Source organism: Crocodylus porosus, unplaced genomic scaffold, assembly GCF_001723895.1.
Source record: "Crocodylus porosus isolate Cpor-Errol unplaced genomic scaffold, CroPor_comp1, whole genome shotgun sequence".
In the NCBI taxonomy this organism is placed as follows: Eukaryota; Metazoa; Chordata; order Crocodylia; family Crocodylidae; genus Crocodylus; species Crocodylus porosus.
The window spans coordinates 95,186-122,399 of record NW_017728929.1 but is presented as its reverse complement, the minus strand read 5'-3'; the positions used below and the strand labels follow the sequence as shown (position 1 = coordinate 122,399).

The 27,214-nt window shown below is 41.8% G+C and overlaps 1 protein-coding gene across 9 annotated transcripts in view; it reads left to right on the top strand.

Moving 5' to 3' along the window:
* ARMC8 (armadillo repeat containing 8) overlaps window positions 1–27,214 on the top strand; it is a 107,492-nt gene that overhangs the window by 11,324 nt on the left and 68,954 nt on the right. For 8 of the 9 annotated variants that reach the window (XM_019542846.1, XM_019542844.1, XM_019542841.1 and 5 more), the window contains exons 3-5: window positions 3,231–3,302; window positions 20,663–20,805; window positions 20,892–20,989. In XM_019542846.1, coding sequence (XP_019398391.1) covers window positions 3,231–3,302; window positions 20,663–20,805; window positions 20,892–20,989 — 313 coding nt within the window. The remainder of the gene's footprint in view (window positions 1–3,230; window positions 3,303–20,662; window positions 20,806–20,891; window positions 20,990–27,214) is intronic. The other variant, XM_019542839.1, reaches the window with a different exon arrangement.

Genomic DNA, 27,214 nt, shown 5'->3' with positions numbered 1-27,214 from the left:
TGGATACTCTCTGGTCCTGGTTCTTGCCAACCATGCAACTTTTGTTCTTATCCATCTTTGAAGAACATAATCAAAAAGACATGCATGTGAGATGAGATGTTTATTCCCTTTTACAACTGAGAGCAGTGGAAGATATTTCCACGAGTTTAGGGGAAGGGGCTTCTACTATTACTTTCCCATCCCAAGAAAGAAAGCAATATCCCATGCGTTAGATCTTGGAGTTCTCAACAGGTTTGTTTTTTGTCTCGTACAAACTTTTGAGTACGGGTAGCTTGCCCTTTTGGCGTTTTTGTGTGACAGTGTTTTAGGTGCCTAGTGGTAGCATCAGTCTGTTTGAGAAGGCTCCGGTGGGAGCCCCTGTACAGCCTATCTAGACGATTAGCTGGTGATGAATATTTCCACACAAAGTGACGAGTCCATAAAGGCTATTCTCACCTCCTTTTGCATCATGAGCCTTGCAACAAGCCATGCAAAACTTATTGTGATGCCAGCATGGATTACAGAAGTCACAAAGCAAAGACTTTTTTTCCTCTGCTGGAAAGCTTTGAAATGATTAGGGCTAAAGTTCACAAGCCTTTTGTCTATGTTCTTAGCCCTCTAAACTACCAGGATATGATAGTTTGTCTATTTGTTGGCTGCTTACCAAACTTCACCTCTGCCCTTTTCATGTAGTTGCTGAGATCAGTCTACCAACCGAATGTGAAAGAAACCAGGTGACCAGTTCTTAAACATTTCTATTTTTTCTTGAATGGATAGACCAGCATCACATCAGGAAAAGAATTGACACTTTCTGACCTCTTTCCACCAAGGTCTTGGTGATGGATTCTTTTAAACATAGGGAAACTCATCTGAACCCATCTGCAGGACTGCTAACCCCACAAAATGTGTTAGAACTTAGTCTTCTTTTCTTGTAAAGCTTTCAGCCACTCTGTGAAAGGATTCACAAGTCAAATCCTAACAGACATGACTGTGACTGCTGCCATGTATTATGTTAGCAGGTATGCTGTTACAAGACCTCCCTCTCAGCATTTGGCTGCTGGTGGTGCCTGTGGTCATATGTTTTTCGGGCATTTAGAACAGCCAGGCAGATTATCAGGACTGAGCAAGTGCCTTCTGGCTTTTTCCCTGGAAGGTGCAAGTCAGGGGTTCTTACTAGATGCCTCCTACTTCTCTCTCCCAGGACTGGTGTATGCCTCCCATCTGATTCCCTTGACACCTAGGAAGTGACACAGTGTGTTGGAGCAGAGGAGGGGGAAGGGAGAGTGGAAAAATGCAAATCTTGATTTAACTTAATTTTAAGTTGTTGAACAGGGAAACACTGAAATCAGTTTATGAGATCATATTGCTCTGGATTATGTTGTAAATCTAAGTTTTTAAGTATTGCACTGTAGGAAAAAGTGGGGTTTTCCTTTTTTTGTTTTGTTTTTAGTTTCTAAACCTTATTTTAAAAATCTTTTCGATTGTCATGGAGAAGTTTCCAGTTAGTTAGATACCCAATTTTAATCCACCAAAGTGTGTCCATTTTATAGTTATTTTTGGCTTAGAAAACCATGTCCTGTTCTCTCCCCACCTCCCAGTCCTGCAGAATGTGCAGACAGCTGTTTGGGAAACATTTCAGTTGTTGCAACTGCTCTAGTTAACAGCTCTAAGCCTGTGAAAATAGAACATCATAATAGCAGTCTAAATAAAATCCAAAATAGGAAAAGCGAATCGATTTGAAGCAACTGAAGGTAAAGTTTTATGTATAATCACTGAAAGGTTAGCTTTGTAAAATGCATATGCTATGTTAGAGTCCACACGTCTACTGATTTTTCCTTTTAGTTGGAGGTTGAATGGTCAAAGATGCTTCCCCCCAACCCGTACATCTGCAGAGTTGAAGATTTTAATGAAATCTGTGTACAACGTGGAGAAAATTTTGTTCTTTTTAGCTTTCTGAAATTGAAGACGGGATGTTTTTAGTTTTCTCTTTTAAACTTACTGAGATTCATGGATGATCACAGCAAGATTAAGAAAATCGAAGAGGATGCTCTTTAGTATGCAGTAGTAACTTGCTGAGCCATACAAGCCTGGAACCTTAACATTTTAATGGAAGCTTAGCTGGGATGCAGGACAGCTGACTTCCCACCAGTGCTTTGGACGGTACTGCCTCTGGCTCCCATTACCATAACATGAATGCTTACACGAACCTAGGCGGACAAGGTTCTTTGGGTGAATCTGATCTCTTTTATTAGACCAACTTAAATAGTTGGAAAACGATTATTAAGCAAACTTTCGGGTTCAAAAACTCTTAGTCAGACTAAGGAAGTTTCAGCAGTTGGTGTGTGATCTTCCTGGATGGAATGAAAAATAAAGAAGCCAAAGGCTGGGCTGGTATGCATACGAGACAGGTAGTCAGTGAAAATATAGATTGAGGAGTCAATGGGTGAGAGACAGGCTTGAGGGGGGAGGGAGGGGAAGAGAGAGAAGGGGGATGAATAGTGAAGAGATGCCTAGGGAGTCAGATGACATCTGCTTGCTTAATGATTGTTTTCCAACTATTTAAGTTGGTCTAATAAAAGATATCAGATTCACCGGAAGAACCTTGTCTGCCTATGTCCTTAGACCAACACGGCTACAACTCGCACCCCTGTAACATGAACCTGTAATGTATTTACCTTCACAATACTCCTGTGCTAGAGGGGGATGCTGTTGTCCCCTCTCTTACGGCTGAGGACCCTGGGGTACAGAGGCCTTGTGACTTGTCCAGAGTCACTCAGATATTTCTCTATTCCATCACAGATAAGTCCTGGTCTTAAGAGTCCCTGGCTAACACCCTTGCCACTGCCCCTTTTTTTCATTCCTACCTTTTCTTCCCCTTCATTAGAAGCACTTGTCCTCTGCCCCCAACAGAGCACTACAGTTCATATTAGTACTTGGTTTACCTTAGCAATAATTAATTCCCCAGACTTACTCATTTGGCTTGGTTTTGTTTTTTATGCATATGCAATGAAGTCAGTGAGCATGATGAAGTGATGACTTCCATGTGTAAGGGGGTAATGACTCTGCTTATTTGAATGCGTTTGGGCATAATAGAGACCAAGAGAATGGGTTGTGGAGCCAGAGACAGTGAAGACTTGTATTCTGCAGCAATATTTAGATTAGTTGCTTGAGCTCTGTGGAAATAGTAAATTCAGTACAGTTGAGCCCTCAGCATAATTTACCAGGGTTTGTTTTTCTTTCTGGATTTACAGAGATATGAAAAATGCTGTAATTGGAAACAACAAACAAAAAGCCAACTTGATTGTTTTGGGAGCAGTTCCAAGGTATGTCCTTTGCTACTCTCCTTTTTACTGATTTGTGGCAAGTCTGGGATAAAGATATTTAGATTACTGGTGCTTGTTTTTTATGTTTTATTTCTTTTACCTTTTGAAAATTTGCAGTTGACTGCTTATTCTCCTTAATGCCACAGAGAGACTTGAGAGTCTGATAACTTCATACACTGTGGAATCAGTGACGTGTGATACTTTCAGCTTGTAATTTTAGGCAGTTCATTAAAGCACCTTTGGCACATGTTTGAACACTTAGCTGCCCAAGCACAAAATCTGCTTTCCAGCTTTGGCAAAATGTAATAGTGGAAAAACATAGCTGCTTTACTTCCCATACTCCAGCCAGTCATCTGGTGAGCTGGCCGTTGGAATTGTTTGAGGTTACTTGAATTATTTTACAGTTGTACCGTTTTTAAACGCATATGGGTTGCCAGCTTCTCCCCTTTTACTCATTTAGGAAATGATAAAAATAAGCCATCACTCTGAGTAGTGCAAAACTATGCTTCTGTGTTAATGCTTTCTGGGTCCTGGCTCTTCTGGTGAACTTCAAGGGTAGACTCTGCCCCCTTTCTCCCAGCTCTCTTTTTTTTTTTTTTCACCAGTGAGCAAGGTAACATCAGCTTGGGCAGTCATACTGGTATTGTGCAGCCTGCTTTTGTATATACCATACTTTTGTCCTTTGTAGACTAAGATGACTGCATGCAGCAGGGGGAGAGGCGGAAAGAAAAAGGGAAAGAGGAGGAAAAAAAGGAAGGGGAAGGGGGTGGAGGTTAGTTCACATGAGTACATAGGTGACATAAGTCTGATCTTTGCTTTGAACAGTTTGCAGCAGAGGCAGGAGAGCAATGAGGACTGGATACTGGAGGTTTTTGTTTTCCTGGCTACGTGTTTCTTCATTGCTTCTGCTGTGCATTGCTGTTCAAAGGCCACTGCTTTGTTCTGGATTTGGGACCTCCAGGATGGATGGTCGTGAGCGTTTTGCTCCCATGACCCTGGGTTGATGCTGAAACTCTTTAGGGATACCTTTTGGACTTTTTAGGGATGCCTGCTTTTAATATGTTAATATCTTTCAACAGACCCATGTTGGCTTTGAAAAATATGGGCAGTATTTTTACCTGAAGACAAGCTATTTGGAAGCAGTAGTTCATGTGTACTGCCTTGCTTAAACAAATGTGCTGATGGGTGAAAAGAAGCAAAGACCCTCAAGGCTCTTTATGTAACTTAAAGGAAAATGCTGAGGCAGCATAACTGAATTGAAAGTTATCTAGGTATATGGTCTTTTGAGGCTAGCACTCATTCACTATCTGTCCAGAACCCTAATCTTGAATTTTACTTATTCATTACAAGGAACAGAAAGGAGAAATGTTTGTATCTGATGACTGCATGTTACTATCCCATTTGGAAGTTGGGATGACTCTGAGGTTTAGCTTAATGTGTTCACTTCTCAGCACTTATGCTGTGGAGAATTATTTGATTTTTTTCTTGGTAACTGCCTTGCTAGCTCTGGCTTTGGCATTAGCATTGAAGGGGATGTTGGCGGTCATATAGTCCAATCTCCTGTGTATATGCAGGATTCACTATTCCTATACAATCCCAGACAAATTTCTATACCGTCTCTTATTGGAAACTTACAATGAAGGCGGTTTCACAGTTTCCTTGGGCCTCTTGTCTCGATTCACTCTAGGACAGTAGAACATCCTAGATCCTGGGTCCTAAGGCTGCCAAAGGAAATTTGTGTTCTCCCAATGGCATGCTGATGAAATGTTACTTTTCTGCTATTCTTTACCTGCATTTTCTGTACCCAGTATAAATGTCTCAAGAGATTGAGGAAATATGCTACCCTTTTTGGTTTACTTTTCACTTGGTGTGTACCATTTTATGAGAATTATGGATTGCACGGGGATATTAGATCTACATCTCCCCATCCACGTGCCTGTTCTGGAGGGCAGCAGTTTTGATGAGCAAGTCCTTGGCCTGAACGTTAAGGTAGGCCATGCTTTCGAATGCATTTCCTTTTATGATTTTTCATTTTTGTTAAAATAACAGCCACATGTTTAACAGTTCCGCCCCAAAATGTAACTTTCTTTTCACCTCAGTTGTAATTAGAGCCACCTTTCTGGTGACGTACAGGACTGGAATTACATGATAGGGTCCATGGCATTATGCCATTACTGCTTCAAGCTGTAAAGGTTTATGGAGGGGCTAGAGAATCTTTTCAGTGAGTCAGGGGGAATAAGGGCAGTAGATTGGCCATGGCCGATCAGAAGTGCAGCACATCTAGATCTGTTGCCTAAACCAGTGGTTTTCAACCTCTTCAGAGCCATGGCCCCCCCCACCACTTTTTTTGGATGTGGTGACATCCTTAGTTGAGAATCACTGTTGCACTCAGCTTAACCTCAGTGTTTCTCAACTGGATGTTGCTGCCTTCAGGTAAAACTGTCCCATGTATCTGGTGCCCAGGCATGTTCTCCTCCTGCATTATGGCTTTATTATTATCACTCTAAAGCAGACAAGAGAGCTGGCTTGTACTTTATCCCTTCCTGGTCATTTCCTGCATGTTGTCTCTTGGAAATAGACATGGAGGGATGTGGAACTGTCCCACGCATCTTTCCAGGAGAAGCATGGAGATGGTAGGACGGGGAAAGGCAACAGCATGAGCTGGCTAGGTTTAGTGTAATGCAGAAGGAGTATGCACGTGTGTTTGCAGCCCTGCATATGGGGCAGTGTTATCTGGTTGCAGCAGCACTTGTCACAGCACCCCTGGTTAGTCTTTCAACACCCTGATTGAGAACCACTGGTCTAGTCCCACTCTGTCCCAGTTTTCAGAGACAGATCACAAAAGGTCACACACTTTACCATCTGCAATTTATGCCCCCTTTTTGTTTCCTCTTTCCCTCCTCTGATTCATTGCTTCAGAGGAGAGATTCCATATGAGAAATAGTCGAGAGGAAGGACCTGTATCTGCTGGCAAGATATGTCTGAAGCTTGTACTAAGGATCTTGGGTTCTATAGAAAATAGAAAGTCTGGCAGATAAAATATACTTATTGACATATCTAAGAATACATATTTCTCTCTTTTCTCCACCTCCGCTTTGATATACTTGATTACACATTGCAGCCAAAACTTCACTGTGTTGCAGATCTTGAATCCTCCATAAAACTGGTTTTCATACAGTTGTTTTATTTCTTGATTACTGGGTAGCTCCTTTTGGTACCCAGGAAGATTAGAGGGTGGCTTTGTATTTTTGGAGTCCATCTTGGCAGTTAGTTGCTGAGCATTGCTAATCTTCTCTCCTTTTTCCTCCTTTTTGGGCATATGTGGTGGTGATGTCTACATTAGAGTCATCTGAATGTAGTTGCCCTGTTTCCCCTTCCACCCAATTTAGCAATTTTTTCCCTTTCTTCTATTTATATGTATGTATATATTCCAGTAATATAATATATATCCTTTTTTTAAGACCTGATGTTTAGTTTGCAGCAGATTAGTAGCCTCCAGAGGCTACTAGTGGGAGAACTTCTTTGTTTGGAGGGGGAGAAGTGTGTTGGGAGCACCTTGGAAAACAAAATAGGCTGAATATCCTTCCATTTTCTAGGACATCTATTCAGTCCAAATAATTCTCTCAGGATCTTAAAGGACTTTCCACAAGTGGCTTGTTTGGGATTATTATGAAGTACTGCTTTTTAATCTATTTTCTGAGGAAATATTTTATATGGGATCTCAATATCATCTACTGCCCAAACTCTGCCTGAAACTAGTTGTGGGAGATGCTAAAGAAACCCTCTTAGCCCCTGTCCCATGGACTCAAATCTAAAAACTAAAAGAAATCAGGAAGACAAATTGAGTCCTACATTCCTTCAACATGACTATCAGTTTTTATGATTTGATTGTGGGTAATTAATCACAATCACATTATTTCGGTTTAGGCAGTTGTTTTAGGGCACTGGCAAAATGAAGTGGCATCTTTGACTGCTATTTTGTCTCCTAGTAAGAAGTACAGTTACTTGTAAGTGACTGTGGGAGCTCTAGTATCCAATTCTCTTAACACTGAGGACTGATAGCAGTAGTATCTCCTTTTAATTTAAAATGCATGGAGAAATACACATACAGAAAGCTTTTAGTAGATATCTGTTCCATCAGGTTTTATAAGGAAGTAATGGCTTCTGATGGACAGTGATCTATACACCTATGATGAACTAGATAGGAAGCCATTCTAAGAGTACTGTTTTGCTTTTTAAGAAGAAAGCTAAGCTTGGATGGATGGCTCGTGTGGACTTGGACAATATTCTGGTAAGGCCTCTGTTACAAAAAAGGTGGGGAGGTTCTAAGTTAACTCAGAATTGTTGAATGTGAAATAGTAAAGCACAAAATTAATGGGAATTAAGGGAAAACTATGAAAGAGAGAAAGTTATTTACCCCTTCCTGGTCCAAGTTATTTATCCCCAGTAACTCATTTATCTCTTCCTTACTTTTGAACATTGACCCAAAAGTATTAATAGTATTTTATCTAGATGCATGAAGGTAGATTAGCTCTTGTTGAAAAAATGTCATCTAATATTTTCAAATGTGGGCACCCGATAGATGTAAGAGTTCAGCTTTAATGACGAGGTTTAAAAATAAACAAGATTTAAAGCCAAATTTCTAATCCTGTTATAATGATCTGAATTAACCTCCTTTTCTGTTGAAAAGTTGAACTACTGAAAATCAGAAGCGGAGTAAATAAGTGCTGGAGGTGAACATGCTAGTATACTAACATGCATATGCTTCCTTTGGTAGGTAAATGCTAGGTTTCAAATGTGTTGGCCATTCACATCTCTTCTTAGCACTTGAAAGCTTTGTAATAGATGCTACTGCTGCTTTCTACCCACACCCTCTTGTTTGAACTCAAGACAATGCATTCCATCAATCGTAGTATATTCTTCACCAAAGGGAACAACATTGCACTGTTGCCAAATCAGCTGACTCGATTTCCAGTAATTTGTTGGTCTCTGCTGCTAGCATCTTTGCAATGATGTGAGAAGCTGCAGCCCTCTTTGGGATTTTTAGAGCTGCCATAGCTCTCCCTGTGACTTGCTTTCTTTCCCACTTGCCTGTTCCCTGGGAAAAAATAGCCAATTTCAGCTACAAGAGGCAAATAGCTCTGATATCCTTCTTGGGTAGGGAAGGGAGAAGGCAATGGCAGTCCCATGGGGTGGAGTGAAGGAGAAAAAACTCAGCATCTAGTGCAGTCAGCCACTTGTGTAAAGTGAATTCCTTCCTTCCTCCCACCTGCAGAAAGGTAGAAAGAACACCTGCAAAGAACTGTGGAAGTCCTCCATGTGCTAGGCATCACTGAATACTAATTAGAAGTGAACTTCTGTACCCCTTATATAAAAGAAAGATGCAGTGTTCTGCATCCCCCCATCTGCTGGCAGGTAGATGCTTGAGGAAAACCAAAATGAGGTAGAATATGTGTAAAGCTGTCATTGCATATTGGGGATGGGCAGCATTAAAAATCAGATTGGAAAAAGCCATGATTTAGGTTTCTTGTTTTTAAAGCTGCACCCAGGGTATTTTGAAAATAGCAGTTGGGTGGTTTAGAGAAGTCGAGGAAACAAAGGAGAAAATTAATATATTTGCAGAGAACTGTTGCTCTGATTGTTTTGGCAGAGACGGGGACCTGCTAGTTCAGCATAAAGTTTCCTTTCTCAGAAATAATAACAATAGATCTTCTACCAGTTTCCAGAAGCTGTACTGTACCTTCCTTACTATAACTTTTTTCAACTTAATAGCGATGATTTGCCATCCTTAGACCTAACTTCCTGAATCCTGCTGTTCCAGCTCTTGTAACTTCTGGAAATGGGATAGCAGTCTCTCAGTTCATAAAATAATTTGAATTGAAGAACATTTTTTAAGTTTGGCAAATGTGTTTCAGACTGGGGAGAGGATTTTAATAAACAGACCAAAGCATTTGTGTTGAGAGCTGCTGGATTTTGTGATATTCATTTAAACAAACAAACAAACAAAAAAATCAGTGAATTAAATGTGAAAATAAATAATTTGATCAATCTGTTTTCCTTGTTTAACTTTTGTTTAAATTCAGTTTCTAGGCTGGCTTTCCAGTCCTTCAGCTGTGCACTGTACGGGATGGTTGTCTTTGCTGTTCTGAATTTTGATTAGGAATTTAAGCAGTAGAAAGGAAGAGAAGAGAATCTGCTGTTGGGTGGGTGGTGACAGGAAACAGCGACTGTTTGCCTCCCATCTTCTAACTCCCTCTCCCAACACACAGACACTCTGGAAACATTCACCTGCTGTTGAATGTTGCAAGGAAATATGGCTGTAGCAACGGCATCTGCCTGCTGCTGGCTCAGTCCATCTTTTCAGGTCCCTTATCCCTCTCCTGCCAGCTCTGAGAGTTCACAGTTTGGAAAGAACCTGTGTCAAAGCAGCAGATGCTTCTTTCTTCCCTCTCGCTGAGCGGTTCAAAGGGAGGGCAGGTGGGAGAGACTACCTATGGGATATCCTCTTAATGGAATAAAGACCACTAGACTAAACTTTACTAGGGACAGTACTGTGGTTCCATTTACTGTGGGTACACAGAGGACCATCTCAACCAGTCAAACATGTGCTTCAGTATAAATAAGTTGTGAAGTGGTAGAAAAATTAGAGAAAGTTCCTAAATGTACATGTAAAAATCTGAGGCTAGTAGGTCTAATGACAGAAAGAACCCTTTTAAAATACTATAAAAAACCACATATGGAATGTTATGGGCAGTTATGTGCTAATTAACAGGCATCAGTCCTGGGCAAAGGACAGAAAAGTGTATCTGGGAATCAGTCTATAGTAAATTTTAAAAGAATGTAATGAGCATCAATCATGGCTTTCTGGGAAACAATAGCAAATGAGCTTGGTTTTATTTCATTTTTTTTTTTTATGAGATTACAGGCTTTATAAAGGTCATTCTGTAGATGTAATATACTTCCAGTTTTTTACTAAGCGATTTAAACAAGAATGTTATTAGGTAATAAAAAGAAAAGCACCCCATGGTGTCAACATGTGTGCCAAATGGGCTATGAACTAGTAAAAAGATGAGTCACAAGAAGTGAGTGTTTCCACATTAATAAATCTGGTGTATTGCTTGTAGGATGCTGACTGATTAGTTTTAAGATGCTCCAATATTTTTGGTCAGTAATCTGAAGCAAATATAAAATCACTGTTGATTTACAAACAAAACCAAACAAAAATTCACATGAGGTAAGGATTTGTGGGGGGAAGGAAATAATAACAAGGGCACGTGAAATCATACTGATTTATTAGTTTCATAGTTGATAGTTGGTAGGGGCGGAAGGGACCTGAGCAGATCATCAAGTCCGACCCCCTGCCATGGCAGGTAGGAGTACTGGGGTCAAACGACTCCAGCAAGGTGTTTGTCTAGCCTCCTCTTAAAGACCCCCAGGGTAGGAGCCAACACCACTTCTCTTGGAAGTTGGTTCCAGATCCTAGCCGCCCTGACCGTGAAGTAGCGGCTCCTGATATCTAGCCTGAATTTCCCCTCTGCCAGCTTGTGACCGTTATTTCTAGTCACTCCTGGGAGCGCTCGGGGGGAACAGGGACTTCCCCAGTGCCTGCTGGTCTCCCCTGACTAGTTTGTAACAGGCCACTAGATCCCCCCTCAGCCTTCTCTTGTGGAGGCTGAACAGGTTCAGGTCCTGTAGCCTCTCCTCGTAGGGCCTGCCCTGCTGCCCCCTGATCATGCGAGTGGCCCTCCTCTGGACCCTCTCTATGTTGTCCACATCCCTCTTGAAGTGCAGTGCCCAGAACTGGACACAGTACTCCAACTGCGGCCTGACCAGTGTCACATAGCCGGGGAGGATCACCTCCTTGGATCTGCTTGAGATGCATCTGTGGATGCGTGACCAGGTACGGTTGGCCTTCCTGACCACGTCCCCACACTGTCGGCCCATGTTCATTTTGGCATCAATGATGACTCCAAGATCCTTTTCTGCCTCTCCACTGATGAGAAGGGAGTTCCCCAGCCTGTAGGTATGGTGCTGGTTCTTCCTTCCTAGGTGCGGTACCCTGCACTTGTCAGTGGTGAAACACATCCTGTTCTCATGTGCCCACCCCTGTAACCTGTCCAGGTCCCATTGCAGCCTATTCCTCCCTTCTGGCGTGCCCACTTCTCCCCACATCTTAGTGTCATCTGCAAATTTGAACCGGGTGCTTTTTACCCCCTCGTCCAAGTCACTGATGAAGACGTTGAACAGTGCGGGCCTGAGGACCGAGCCCCGCAGAACCCCACTGCCCACATCCCTTCACTTTAGATTGCTGAGTTCCTCTAGATCACACAGACAAAATGTAGCCATATAAAAGGTCTTAGAACTAGAAGCAAAGATTGCAGGCCATAGACTCCCAGAGCATTTATACACGTGGTTTGGGAATGGGGGAGAAGGAGCAGTGCTTTAATTACAGTGGCTGTGAGAGTTGGAGCATCTCATGTATCAGTGTCCCTGCCCTGAAAAATGGCAGCAGGTGTGCTTTAACTAAAGCTTGTTTAATGAGATTTAGTTAATGTGCCCCTATCGCCATTTTTCAGGGCTGGGACACTGATGCATGAGAAGCTAGAGTCTGCTGGAAGGCAGTAATTACCACACTCCAGCAGACTTGTTTAATCAAGTCTGCTCTGACACACTGTAATTGCAGTGTGTCAGAGGAACCTCACTGCACATGTATAGATGCCCCCAAGTTCTACAAGTGTCTTAAAAAAAATAGATCTCTCTGTCTGTCTGTCTGTCTATAGAGAGAGAGAGAGAGATAGTGACTCAAGAATTTAGGACGAGCAACTCAAGGCAAGCTCTCTCTTAAGTTGTTTGTCCTCTCTTAATTTCCCCACTATCTGCCATCCTTCCCAACGAAGGCTCAGGGTGGCTTACAGTAAGAGGACAGAATAATGCATAGAACAGGACCATGACAAGAGAATAAAACAATTTAAAGCAAACTAGAATAGCCACACAAAATAGTCCCCTTAAACTGTCTCCTCAGCCTAGCTTTATTTGCTAAATGCTGTCCCAGTAGGAAGGTCTTGCAACACTTCCCAAAAATGTCCAGGCTTCATTTCTGGTGGGCCTCAAGAGGGAGGGAATTCTAGGGCTGACAAGCAGTTGTTGAGAATGACCTCATCTGTTTTTGGCAGTCCTGTGCCTTTTACCTCCAATCCTCTGTTAACTTAAGACTTGTGTTGGGCTAGGGACATACGTTACACATAAGTGACTGGAAATCGGTTCAGATCTGTAACACATCAGAAGTTCAGTACATATAAATTGCTTTCAAAATGGCTGAAACTGATTTAAGATAAACTTGGATGGATGTGGTATCAGACTTAACTGATTTAGGTTAAATTGGCTTATTGAACTTCTGTCCCAGATTCAAGTTAAGTCAGTCTCCCAGCATCCCACGATGCTTTGCACCTCCCCTGCAACACCCCTCATCCCCTTTGTAGGATGCATGGATTAGCCTTGGCCTAAGCTGTCTGGTATGCTCTAGTGCTTCCTGGCTTCTGGCCTGGGCCACTGCAGGTATGTGGCCACATTTCTGGAATCAAACGTAAGTGTCTGTTCACTTGCTTATCAGTTCAATCAGTGCAGTTAGACTAACCTGTGAAGATTGAACTGATTCTGCCTCAAGCTTTTTGACTGTCTGAACTTGCCTTGGTGTCCATAAAGATGAATTTTTTTAAGCACCCTTGAAGCTTATTTGTCAGACTTTCCCTCAGTGTTTCTTTAAAAAAAAAAAAAAACACCAAAAAAACCAAGCAGTTTTTTTTGCATTGATAGCTATGATGCTTATGTTTGTCAATGGCCCATTTGCAGCAAATTACCTGCGTGCAAGATCTATATCTAGAATATTAATATTCAGATTGGGTTTGATCCTCTTTATTTTGATGTTCTCACTTCTGTAAGGCGATTCCTTAAATACTTTTGTGAGATGCCAGGTTTGTTTTGCCAATCTTATACAAAAGTGTCTGCAAGGTGTGTTTTCTTTTAACAAACAAATAAGCACTACTGGCTTATTCTCTCATCACAACAAATGTGTCTAGGGCTCTGAGAAACAAAACAAGATCCTTTTTTCTCATGTATTATTAGAAGGGATGGTTCTGCAGCTGGATTTCTGTCACGCTCTTACATTCAGCTGAAGACTAATGGAGTTGTAAGAGTGTAACTGAGCACATAATCTAACCTGTGAAATATTTATTAGTGATGAAGGCATACGTGAGAGAGCCCAGTTTCTCTTTCAGATGGCAACTTGAACTTGCAGTGCTGGCAGTTCAGAAGAAACATTATAAATTGACTGTATTTTCAGTAGTAGTAACTGAGAAATGTGAAATTCCACATTTAAGGCTTTTAGTTACTTTTCACAGTAGAATAGCACTATAAGATGTGCAAATGAAGCAGATTTATATGGTAACTTGGAGGAAGTAAACACATCCATGATTTGCAGGTTCTCATATTTGAATATTCACTACAGAAAAGAAGTAATAGACAAAAATTAGGCTTAATTGTAGATGCTTCACAGTGGTATTTTCCATTGTGATTTTTTTTTTTTCCCCAGCTCTGTTTCAAGAAATAAAAATGCTGCATGATGGTTAAGATTTTTGAAGGTTTGTGGCAAGAGTGTTAGGTATAGTCTAAAAAATACAATTCCCAAACTTGTCTTCTGTACGTGAAGCATGAGGAAATGCATAATATGCAATAAAACAGTCCATAGGAGAAGAGAGAACCCTTCCTCCCCAAGTAGGTAGCTTCACAGAGGAGTCATAGAATTATAGAATCATAGAAAATGAGGGTTGGAAGGGACCTTGGGAGGTCACATCTAGTCCAACCCCTGCTCATAGCAGGACTAGCCCCAACTAGATCATCCCAGCCAAAGCTTTGTCTAGGCAGCTTTTAAACCTCCAAGGACAGGGATTCCACCACCTCTCTAGGTAACCACTTCCTATGTTTTATTACCCTCCTAGTGAGAAAATTCTTCCTAATATGTAGCCTCAACTTCCCTTGATGTAGCTTGAGACTCTTGCTGCTTTTCTGTCATCTGCCACCACTGAGAACAGTCCTGCTGCATCTTCTTTTGAATCACCCTTCAGGTAGTTAAAGACTAATTATCAAATCATGTCCCCCAGCCCCTGAACCATTTTCATTGCCCTCTGCTGGACTCTCCAGTTTGGCCCCTTCCTTTCTGTAGTGGGGGGGCCCAAAACTGAACATGGTACTCCAGATGTAAGACTACCTTAAGCTTTGAAATCAGCTGTATCCTTAGCATCAGCTTGCTGCCTGAGCTGATGTGTTTACCTACCTGTTTCTACTGTATTCAGAACAACTTGCAGGGAGGGCAGTTCTTTCAAGACCTTATAATGAATCTACAGAGATACTTTTTTTCTATTACCCCGCTGCAGAGAAGACACCAGGTAACTTTCTACAGTAGAACAAAAACTCGACAAAGAAAGCAACATTTTTCAGACACAATTTCAAGTAACTAATTGAAACATTGGAGGCGTTATATAGGAGTGTTGGACTGGAAAAGGACTCCTGGGCCACTGGTCATCAAGTTACCTGCAAATGCATGGGACTGGACTCAAAAAAACACCCTTTTTCAGGTCCCTTCTGACCCTAACCACTATGATACTATGATTCGCACCCTAAACTAGAACTCATTGTCTTATAGTTGGTAGGGTCGGAAGGGACCCAAGCAGATCATCAAGTCCGACCCCCTGCCATGGCAGGAAAGAATGCTGGGGTCAAATGACCCTGGCTAGATGATTATCTAGCCTCCTTTTGAAGACCCCCAGGGTAGGAGCGAGCACCATTTCCCTTGAAAGTTGGTTCCAGATCCTAGCCGCCCTGTCTCTGAAGTAGTGCCTCCTGATATCTAGCCCGAATCTACTCTCAGTCAAGTTATGGCCATTATTCCTTTGAAAAAGGTACACAACTCCTTTGAGTCAGTGCTCCCAAATACAGAAATACTTAGTAAGGTTATTGCCTACCTGTGTGACCATGGAGCAAACAACCTTGGCAACTTGCTCCCCCACTGCAGGTGGGACACTTACCATACTATAACAAAATTGCAGCCTTACTTGTAGGTCTCTAAATGGCTTGGGTTGGCCTCTCGCTTCATACTATATTATTACCACAGCTGTGGTCAGCAGGGCTGTTGAAGCCTTTTGGGAGGGTTTTGAGTGAAGGCTGTGGATAATAATTTCTCCAGTGGTGAAGGGTGAGAGAAATTTCTGTAAATACTTGGTCAGCTGATTTCCTGTTGAAGTGTTCATTTTAATTCTGCTGAGATTTAATTATTTTGTTAGTGAAGAGTTATGTGCCTGCTGCTTTGCATAGGATCCTTTTGAGTTGTTTACATAGGTATGAACAGGTGGTGTGTGCACATGAAAAAGGAATTGGTTTGAACAGCAGCATGGTCTCAGTGTGCCCAGGCATCTATGTTACCTTCTCCTGAGTCTTATCATGTGAGCCAGAGTAAGGGACATAGGAATATATGGTATTTTTACTGTGCAGATTGGCTACAGAAATACCATTTTAGAGTTCCTTGCCTGCCGTGTCTCTGTGACCTTCCAAATCCATTGAGCTCTACTTAAAAGTGGGAATGGCCTGATTTTCTAATAGGCAGCAGTGAAACCTCTGAAAGTTGCATCAAGTTGCTGTTTCTCAGCCTCTTGAAGGCTCAGATCAAGTGTTGTCCTCTACCACTTGTGTGGCCTCATTGAGACAGAGTAAGTGTTATCAAATGTTAGCACGTTGCAGGTCTACGATGGACTTAGCTGATCAGTGGAGGAACTTTCTAGTGCATGGGAATTGTGGGTGATTCAAAGCCATTGTTCTGAGCTGCAGCTGTAGAAGAGTAGGAGCTATCTTGGTTTGCACAAATGGCTCTTGGGGTCTTGACAGCCAGCAGAAGTTAGAACAGCTTTTAGGTTGTTCATGTTTAGAATGTGGCTTTATGGGATGCATCTAGTATTTGGGGAACACAGAGCATGGCCCCACACTTGGCATGTGCCCAGGAAAGCTTGGCACAGTTCAAGGTTGCTCAGTCTTTAATTGCTGTTCACAGATCTAAGTGGTTAAAAATCAGTAAACAATACTCTGTGTACCAGAAGGGCTGGGTTTCAACTTTGCTTTTCCCAGCATTTAATGGGATTAAAAATACCAAATGCTTATTTTTAGTTCTAAGGGAACATTGAAGATCTCATGCTTTTTAGAAGTGAGAAAATAAACATTGTTTTCACTTTTTAGAGTTTTTAAAAAGTGCAAACGCAGATGATCTTTGATTTTAAAGATTTTTTTTTGTTTTTCTGTTGGTAAGTATAATGATCTGCATAGCTCAAGAGAAATGAAAATGAGACGTATCTAACCTACCACAATGTCAGTTTTCTCCATATTCAGTTTTCTCTCTTTCCTCCTGAAGACATGCAACATTTCATCTCCATTACTGGTTAGAGCCTTAAATTACATACAAAATGCTGTCAGATTCATAAAATAAATAGAAAAAACAGATAATATTTTTCCTAATCCCATTGGTAATTTGGGTGATAATTGAAATAGTAAATATAGCATTTCCATTTGGAAATGCCACCTTCTAACTGATTTTTCTTCTAATAAGCAGCAGCAAATTTCAGTAAAATACAGCTAGTTCTACATAATTCCCTTAAATTTAACTTTAAGTTAAAAATTTTCAATGCCAGTTCTTTTAGGGAATTAAAGTGTTTGTGTATCTGTTCTAAGTGATTTTTGTTGACGTTCATAAACATATGTACCATATATAAAATTCTAGGAAGTTAATAATGGACAAGTCACTATGCCAAAAATGAAAACCCAAAAGGAATAGTTAGAGTGGTTCTGACTTAACGTAGGTTTCTTGAGAGTTATCTTTTAATACACTTTGACCTTTGTGGTAATCGGTGAACATTTATAAAGTACTTGTTCAAAGTACTTTATTATATCATAGAAGAGAGAACATTCAAATGGGAAGTGATAGAAAAGGTTGGGCCTACCGTATTTTCTCATGTACATCACACTTTTTTCCCCCAAAAAACAGCTGCTGGAAATGGGGTGTGTATTATAAGCAAGGAAAAGTAGTAACAGGAGTTTCTTCTGCTTAAGCTTTTGCTGAGCAAAAGCTAAAGTAAGTCTGCGTGTGGTCCATGGGGAGCAGAACAACAAATGGGCTCAGCCTCCTAGCTACTGCTACCCAGTGACTTACTAAAAGGAAGCATCTTTGTTTCATTCTGCCTTTCAAAAACAAGGTATGTATCTTATTTGGTCTGTGTTGTATGTGAGAAAATATAGCATTTTATACTTAGCATTGGTACCTACAAGTTCTTCTGCAAGTCACAACTCACAGCTAAAACGTACCAAATCCCTTCTGTCTTGTTATTTCCTCCCATATAAATATTAATGGGAAGATGCTTACTAATCACCTTGCTTTTGAGTGCCTGGGGTGCAAGACACAAGTATAATGGGATAAAGGTAAGAGTGGAAGGAGAATGTGTGAACTGTTCACGGTTTCTTGCCTTCAAAGTATTTTTTTAATCTGTACTTCTTTAGCTATTTCTAAGTGGTATTTCTCCTCCAACTAAATTGGCAGCTGTTCTGGAAAATGTGCAAAACTTGAGATTTATTTTTCCTAAGGCAGTGCTTATTGTGGTGGTTCTCAACTGGAGTTAATCCCTTCCGAGGTGCTGCAGTGTGGGTGCTACTGCGGCCATGTGGGACTGCCCCACGTGCCTCGTGCAGCCAGATTGGGAAGGGTTGTGGCCCAGACATGTGTGCTTGCCTGCATCAGGGTTGTGCGATAAAGCTGTGGCAGGTAGGAGTGCCCTGTCCAACCCTGAGTGGCATCTTCTGAAAAGAGGTTATTGCTTCTTAGCTCTGAAATTACCACTCACTTGAGGCCTGTCGGAGCTTGAGCCTGGCCATCTTTCAGAAGTGGTATAAGACCTTTTTATTTAGGCAGGCTTTTAGCGGGGGGTGGGGTTAAGCTTTGGGTATTTGGGGGGTAATTGTTTTATTATTTTATCTGTTTTTATGACTTTGTAAGTTTATGAGCCTTTTTGGGGAGGTTGGTTTAGAAATCAAAAAATAATTTTCTTCATCACAGCACTGGTGCCCGATTTCCTGCCCTGCCACCCCCCTACCCCTCGCCCTCCCATATCAGCCAAATCTGTAAATTCTTGGAGTTGCTGATGTCTCTGGATTCACTCAAGTAGTGGTACCGACTCTGACCATTTGCCTGCCTGCTTCTCTGTTGAGGACCTGATCAGGGCTGCACCCTATCCACACTTTTATAAAACTTCCAATTTTTCTTCTTTTAAATCTTTACCTTCTAGCCTGATATCATTCTACTGCAGTGCTTAGAAAAAGGCAATTTTATAGTCAGATAAATAGTAAGCTGTGATGTCTGGCAGGGTTTTGGCATTGTTTTGGTAACTATTCCTTTCAGCCCACATGTCCGATACTGCTTGCCATATAGACTGTGAGTTACCTGGGGAAGGGGTTTTCTGTTGTTTTTTGTGCTGCCCTAATGCAAACAATTAAAAGAAAAAAGTTGGAGCTAAGGTTAAAAGAACATAAGTGGTGTAGATTTAAAACTACTATAGGTTGGTGTTGCCCCCAAAATAAACATTACAAACCCAGAATTTTAAGGATTACACATTTGTGCACGTTAGGTTATGCTAATACGTAATTTAAGTATTTGAATTGCTGTAACTCTGCCCTCTAGTGACAACATGCATAATCATGCTTGATCAGGCATTTTATGCTTTTGTACCATAATAAATCAAATAGATCCTTTAAAGGCAGTTTTTCCTTTTTTCTTTTTTCCTTTCCTTTCCTTTCCTAGTGTTGTTCCAGGTAGAGCGTTGTTTCATAATAGTTTCATAGTTCTAGGTTCGGAAGGGACCTGAGTAGATCTTGTCCGACCCCCCTGCCATGGCAGGAAAGAGTACTGGGGCCAAATGACCCCAGCAATGTGTACATCTAACCTCCTCTTAAAGACCCCCAGGGTAGGATGCACCACTTCTCTTGGAAGTTGGTTCCAGACCCTAGCCAACCTGACCGTGAAGTAGCGCCTCCTGATATCTAACCTAAACCTACCCTCTGCCAGCTTGTGACCGTTATTCCTGGTCACTCCTGGCAGTGCTCAGGGGAACAGGGACTTCCCCAGTGCCTGCTGATCCCCCCTGACTAGTTTGTAACAGGCCACTAGATCCCCCCTCAGCCTTCTCTTGTGGAGGCTGAACAGGTTCAGATCCTGTAGCCTCTCCTCATAAGGCCTTCCCTGCTGCCCCCTGATCATGCGAGTGGCCCTCCTCTGGACCCTCTCTATGTTATCCACATCCCTCCTGAAGCGTGGCGCCCAGAACTGGACGCAGTACTCCAGCTGCGGCCTGACCAGTGCCGCATAGAGGGGGAGGATCACCTCCTTGGACCTGCTCGAGATGCATCTGTGGATGCATGACAAGGTACGGTTGGCCTTCCTGACTGCATCCCCACACTGCCGGCCTCTGTTCATTTTGGAGTTGATGATGACTCCAAGATCCTTTTCTGCCTCTGTGCTGACAAGAAGGGAGTTCCCCAGCCTGTAGGTATGGTACTGGTTGTTCTTCCCCAGGTGCATCACTTTGCACTTGTCGGTGTTGAATAATGTCACTTACTGGCTTACAAATCCTGAAAGAACTGCTATGTGAGAACTTTCATCCAAAAAACTGTTGATGCCAATATTATATATTTAGATATTGATATCCTTCTCACCATTGAGTTATGTCCATTAATGCTAATGAGTTAGCAATACTTGATGGTCCAGTCCAGTCCAGTCTAGTTAATTGCTTGTTGAGAGAAGGCTGATTTCCAGGCAAGGTTAGAGTTTCTGGTGATTAATTAATGTAGCCATTTGGGAATAATATGTGGGGGCACTGATTTAAAGTGAGCAAAATTCCTCAGAATTTGCTACCTATATTTTTAATCTTTTGTGTTGTACCAGTATCTGGTAGGAAGCTTTCCAGTATATCAACAATGTTGTATTGTTATTGCTGCTTTTCTGAAAAAAATGAAGCAACACATTAGCTCTCCATGACAGTGGAAAGTCACATTTGTAAGACTTGGATTTATATAAGAAGCATTTATGACGAAAATAAAAAAAAATTGAATGATTGTTATAGCATGATTGTTTTTACCATCCTTTTTGGCTCTTCCTAAAGGGGGAAGAGGGAGAGGAGTTGTATACTTTTTATGTGGCAGATTGCAGCTGAAATTCATATTATGCCATTATTCGTTCTTTTCACTTTGAAATGTTCTTCTGTAAATAATTCTGCCTACAGGTTGCTGTATTTGCTCCAGCAAGAAACCTCCAGCACAGAACTGAGAACTGAATGTGCAGTGGTGCTAGGAAGTCTTGCGATGGGTACAGAAAACAATGTTAAATCCCTGCTAGACTGCCATATTATCCCAGCCTTATTGCAAGGTATCTTGGCTTTTTTATAATATAAACAATACTTGTTTTAAATAAACAGAAAGATAGAAACTGAGCAATACCCTCTGAATTCACAGGATTACTGTCACCAGATCTGAAGTTCATTGAAGCTTGCCTCCGATGTCTTCGCACCATTTTCACCAGCCCAGTAACTCCAGAGGAACTACTGTACACAGTAAGTTTTTTAGGCAGATGAAACTGCGCTCTCTTATACAATATCAGTTTGTGCAGTTCAGTCTGTGTTATCTAGGCACTTATGTTGTCAGTCTGACATTTGGAGAGGATACTACTAAGTACTGTTGTTTCACATGTAAGCTTGATGCTTCTAGATAACCTGAAATTGAGTGTATGGACACAAGTAATCTCTAGAGCATTAAAAGGGGGCAGAACTATACTGCGTGTTGTTCATTCCATGGTAACTATTAGTATACCTGCTTTTACCCTTTAAGTGGAGTGGTTTACTCCATCAGCCAAACTGAACTAAACCACTCCAGCTTAGCTTTCACTCCCAGCAGGGTAAGAGTGGACATGCAGGGAACAGCTGTGGCATGGTGCAGTTTCCCCTTCTGATTCTTTGTAACTTGTTCATTTGTCCATACCCTGAGGATGTTACTTTTTGCAGTGGGAGATCATGATTGCTACAATGATTAACAGCTGATTAATTGAAAACTTTAGCTTTCTAGTCTGTGAAAGAGGACCATAAATTGCCTCTAAATGATAACACCCTCCCCCCCCCCCAAAAAAAAAAAGGAAAGAAAAAGCCCCACAAACTGGTGTCACAGAATCGCAGGTTACACATGTTATTCACGTCATACAACATTGTTCCTGCCTGTCTAAAAGTTAGTGTTCTTGCTCAGTGGTAGCCACTTTGTGTGTTTTTTTTCTTAAAGAATCTATACTCTTAAGATTTGTTTTCTGCTGATAGTTAACCTTCATTTTCCTTTCTTTAACTGGTAGGAGAGGGTAGTCCTGCATAATCTGTATGTCTCTTGGATCATCAATAGTTATAATCTACCTTGACTCTCAAATCCTCAGCTGAATTTTCCTGGCTGCCCCTTAAGGGGAAGGAAAAACCTTCCAGTCATACATTGTCCAGTTCTATGTAGAAAATAAATTTGAACTTCTAAGGTGCTGCTTTTAGTTTTCAGAATAAAACTTAATTGTAAGACATGTTTTGCATGCAGCTTTATGTGTTGAGGTAGTGCAGGCTATTAAATCCAAATTTTTTTGACAACTTGCCCTGTTGACATCACAGGTTTGGATGACTAAAGTGCCTTTTTTGGGCTGTTGGAACATTTATGTGGCCAGGCAATGTTGAAAGGGTCTCTCAGAGTCCTCAGGTAGGAACAAAGAAGTGGGACAAAAATGTGTGGTGAAAGCTACCCAAATAAAATGTTGTACTTCTGGCAAAACTGGAAGAGAACCATTTACTTTCCCCGACATTGAGTCTCCTTGTTACCTTCCCCACCTCCCTCTTGCTTACAGGCACATACTGCCTTCCTACCACCCTGCCTCCCAAGCAGCCGCAGATTGTAAATGGTCAGTACGAATTAGAGACGTTGTTAAATATAATTAAAAAAATAGTTTGCAAATGTAAAGAAAAGTAATGATTGAGCGTGAGTAGTGAGAAAAGAGGGAGAGACCTGTTCACTTCCCATTGGAAAACTTGCCCTGCTGCTTAAACCTCACTGGAGAAAAATCTAGTGGCTCAATGTGAAATGGTACCAGGATACAGTCAATAGTGAGAAAGAAGGGTAGGTTTTACCTGTTCCCAACTCTTTGTCCACCACCCAAATCATAAGCAAGGAGAAATACCTTGCTCCCTGGAGTGACCCAGCACCTGATTTTTTTTATTTTTTGAGATTCTGTAGAGGCCAGAAGTTGGTGTCTTAAACACCCTTAAATTGTACGCAAGTGGAAAAACAAACTTCAGTTGTTCTTGCGTCTTTCCCTGAGGCATTTGCAGAGATTACTGTCATAGAGAGATCAATAATCCATCTGGTGTGGTAGCTTCAGCTGCAATAGCAGTGCTGATGTCCTGAAAATATGACAAAGATCAGCAATATTGGGACTGACAGAGCATGAGGCGATAGGATAAGTTGTCATATGTATGAAAAGTTGCTGTAAAGAGGAAGGTTATGAACTGCTCTTTATGCCATCTAGGGATGGGACTGAAAGCAACGGGCTTAAATTGCAACAAGGTAGATTTAGATTTGATAGCAGGAAGAAGTTTCTAACTGTAAGGGCAGTTGAGCTCTGGTGTTAAGGCGATGGTGTTAAATTTCCATTGTTAGAGGCTTGTACGATCAGATTAGAGAAACATTTTCCTTATTAAATAATGGCAGAACTTTTACCTGCAAAGTACTGGTGTGGGACTGTGATCCCTGTGATAACACCACTAGGTACCAAATCTGGGGCAACTGAATAGTGGGCTTGAGCATTTTTGGTTTGACCCTGTTTGTGTGGGAAAGCAGGATGCAGCTGCTTTCTTGTATGAATTGTGTGCAACTCCTCAAGCAATATATAACCATTGACTACAGGCAGTGGGGGAAAAACAGTGAAACCCTGTGTATTCCACCAACTTCTTGTAGCTACGCAGCTGAAGTGGAGAACAGTGTGGGACAGTGAATGACAAGAGCAAATGCTGGCTGTGTGGTGGGTATTTGCTGGGCTCTTGCTAGCTGTACAAAATAGTAAGGAGAGATGGGTGAAATGAGTTGGAGATCTTGGAGCAGCAAGGACCTCTAGGATATGAGGGTCATGTCAGATGCGTGTTTGACTGCCTTTTGGGTGAACTACAGTGTTTGGAAGGTTACAGTGAGGTTTGGTGGTACTTGGCATCTCTTGCTTATGAGCTATATGATGGAGTTGCCAACAGCACAAACCCGGCTTTGAATCGGGGAGATCAGAACCCGTATGAGAGCCACAGCATGGTGCTAGCGAATTAATGACTTGATCTTTTTGAATGACTCTAAACCTCTCGGGTACCTTTGGATAAATAGATTAAAAATTGAAACTTGAATTCACCTTTTTTGCTCTTAAGAGTTGAGGTTCTGCTGGAATGTGTCATCTTTACTGGCTGAAGAGAACGTGTAACTGGAAGAGAGCTGCAGTCTGATCCTCAGTACTTACTGCACCACCTGACACTAAAGAGTTGACACTTCCATGAGAGTTGACCCTTTATGTGGGTGAAGCCTTTAGTATTTCTGAATTCAGCATTCTGATTGGTGCTATAGCTTGCTTATTTTGTGATTTTAAAAAACAAAAAAACCTTCCAGAACATGCCACATTGGAAGAATATCTTTCTAAAGTAGATCTTATTTTGATATTTTAGGAACACCCCCCCCCCAATCTTCAGCTCCCTTTGCATTAATTTGTCAGTCTGCTAGCTGTTTACACAGTCTAACCAGAATGTGACATGCCCTTAGGTGATTTATGCAGAAAGGGACAGAAGTTGCACACAAAGCGATATAAGTGATCAGAAACTTTCAGATCTGTAACGCAACAGATGTTCTGTGCATGTAAACTGTTTTCAAAATGGCTGAAAGTGTTTTAAGATAAACCTGGATGGATGTAGTATCAGACTTCACTGATTTAGGTTAAATTGGTTTATTGAACTTTTGTCCCAGATTCAAGCTAACTCGCAGTCCCCCATCATCCCAGCCTGTCTTGTACTCCCCCTGGAAGTCCTCCTCTTGCAGGGTGAGTGAACTAGCTTTGGCCCAAGCTGTCTGCTCCCACCAAGCAGGGCTGCATGCGCTGCATTTCTGGAATCAAAAGTGAATGTCTTTTCACTTGCTTATTTGGTTCAGTCTGTGGAGCTTAGACAAACCTGTGAAGATTGAATTGATTTTGATTGTCTGTACTTGGGCAAAGAATGAAGAGTATGTGAGGACATTTTTCCTTGGTCTCTATTCCTGTGTGTAGCATGCCATCATTATTACAGGCACCTCCCACACTGGCTGTATGTAATGCCATGAATGTTACCTTGGCCCTCGTTCCTTGGCCAACACGACCTTGCAGAACTGGTGGAATGCAGCAGGGATGTGGAATAGTCTTGTGTAAGTCAGGCCACTTGGCGCTCTGGGACCTGCTGCATGCCCTTCTCTGACTCATGGCTAAATGCCACATTTTGGTCTGTAGTGTCATAATAAAGTGCTGCTTTGTCCCTTTTCCCAGTTCACTGATAAAGATATGAAATAAGACCAAACTTACAAGTGATCCTTATGGAACCCCTGTAGACACTTTCCTTTATTTCAGGGGTGTCAGAATCATTTGGACCTGTAAACTGGCTCGCAGTCCAGATGTGGACCATGCACCAGAGACAGAGACATTCCTAATTAGCATGGTTAATCCAGCTCAGCATGTAGCACACAATGGGCCAGCTCTGGGGCTTGCATTGCATGTGGCACTGGGACTGGACCCAGTACTCTGGGTGCTGCATGCAGTACAGAGAGTCCAGGGGTAGACTGAATCGTGCCCCAGGGTGCTGTGTGCAGCATATGCCCTGTGTCCGATGCCTTTGTTGTGTGCAGAGGGAAGGGTGTAAGCAAGCCCAGAGTATGCAAGCCTAGTGTCTGTCTTTACATATTTGTACTTGCTTTGTGTTTGGTTTTTCATCTGTGAAAACCTTGTCTGCTGCACAAGGCTGTTGCTAAAATAAATGGTTTGATAAGCCTCGGAGGTTACCATGATGGATGTATAGAAATGCCCATGAGGAAAGGGAGTGATTTCCTGTTTTTCATAAGGTGAGGATGGCATGCAAAGAGAGACAGAAGGGTAGGGGGACACAGAACAGTGAGGATAAAACTAATTCACGAATTATTGCCCCACTTCCTGAACACTGTCCATCCTGCAGTGAATGGAGGGCAGGTGTTTTACAGAAAAATGTCTTTCTGTAGTAATTAAAGCTATTCTGCATATATGTTAAGGGGCACAATTAAGGTAGTCTGTATAACCTTACTTAACTTGGGCTTTTTCTGCCTTCAGAATGCTTAATTTATTTTGGTTTTTTTCGTACTATTCTAGTAATTTTTTTTAAGACAAACATATTTTGAAACTCGATCCTCTTGGGTCTTAATGGGGACAAGGAATGGAAAAATCCCCCCAAGTTCTGTTAAAAGCAGTCAGGGCTTGTGGTAAAGGTGATATCTTTTATTAGACTCGCAAGATTTTTGCAAAACAAAAATTCTTTAATTGCAAGCTTTTGGGCACAAACACCCTTCATCCAGCTTCAGAGAGAAGATTGTAAAAGTTCTCCTGGATAGAAATGAAAGTTCATATTTCATAGGATTTCATAGAGGAATCAGTAGCTGGAAAACTCCTCTGTGCAGGCAGTGCTTAGCTGGTAAGGTATCTCTCCGTTCTCTAAGTTTTGTTATTCACCTGAAATGCCTTCCCTGTTCATCATAATTAGGCTTTGAACCCTGGACCTCCCTCCCAGTAATGCAGACCTTCAGCACTTAAATTAAAGAATTAACACACTAGCTGGCAGCAGGAGAAGGCTCTTAACTATTTCTGACCAGCCACTCTAGGAGAATATATCATAAACTTTAAACTGAATACCCCATTGTACAAAGCAGTGTCTCTGAGTGTGTAGATTTGGCAAGTTCATTCTGAGGTATGTTGTACTTCAGTATTTGATACATGATTTGGTGAATAACTTAGATGGAGATATGGGTCCTCTTCCCTGTTTATGTAAAATTTTCTGAGTTATGAGACCCGGCTCAATAATGTGGGTTAAGAAGGGTGGTATAAAGGAGATTACTAGCAAATGAGAGTCAGGGCATGATATCCTGCTTTCCAGTTTTTTGCATATTAAAAAAAATGAACAAAGCATCTCATTTTCACTGTACCTTTTTGCTTGTCTGGGATGGTAATAACTAATAAGCCTTTCCAAATCCAGACCTGAAGTGACCAAGGGTCATGTAGGAAGTTCATAGAATCATAGAAGTAGGGTTGGAAGGGACCTTGTAGATCTTCAAGTCTGACCCCCCCCACCTGAGCGGGAGAAAAACTGGGCTCAGATGACTCCAGCCAGGTAGGCATCAAGCCTCTTCTTAAAGGCCCCCAGGGTAGAAGCCAGCACTACTTCCCTTGGAAGTTGGTTCCAGATCCTAGCCTCCCTGACTGTGAAGTAGGTCTTACAGATGTCTAATCTAAACCTACTCTCCAACAACTTGTGGCCGTTATTCCTCATTATGCCAGGGGGTGCGAGGGGGAACAAGTTCTCTCCCAAACCCTTCTGTTTCCACCCGCAGTGAGTTTATAGACAGTCACCAGGTCCCCCCCTCAGCCTTCTCTTGTGAAGGTTGTACAGGTTCAGGCCCCGCAGTCTCTCATTGTAGGGTCTGCCCTGTTGTCCCCGGATCATGCGGGTGGCCCTCCTCTGGACCCTCTC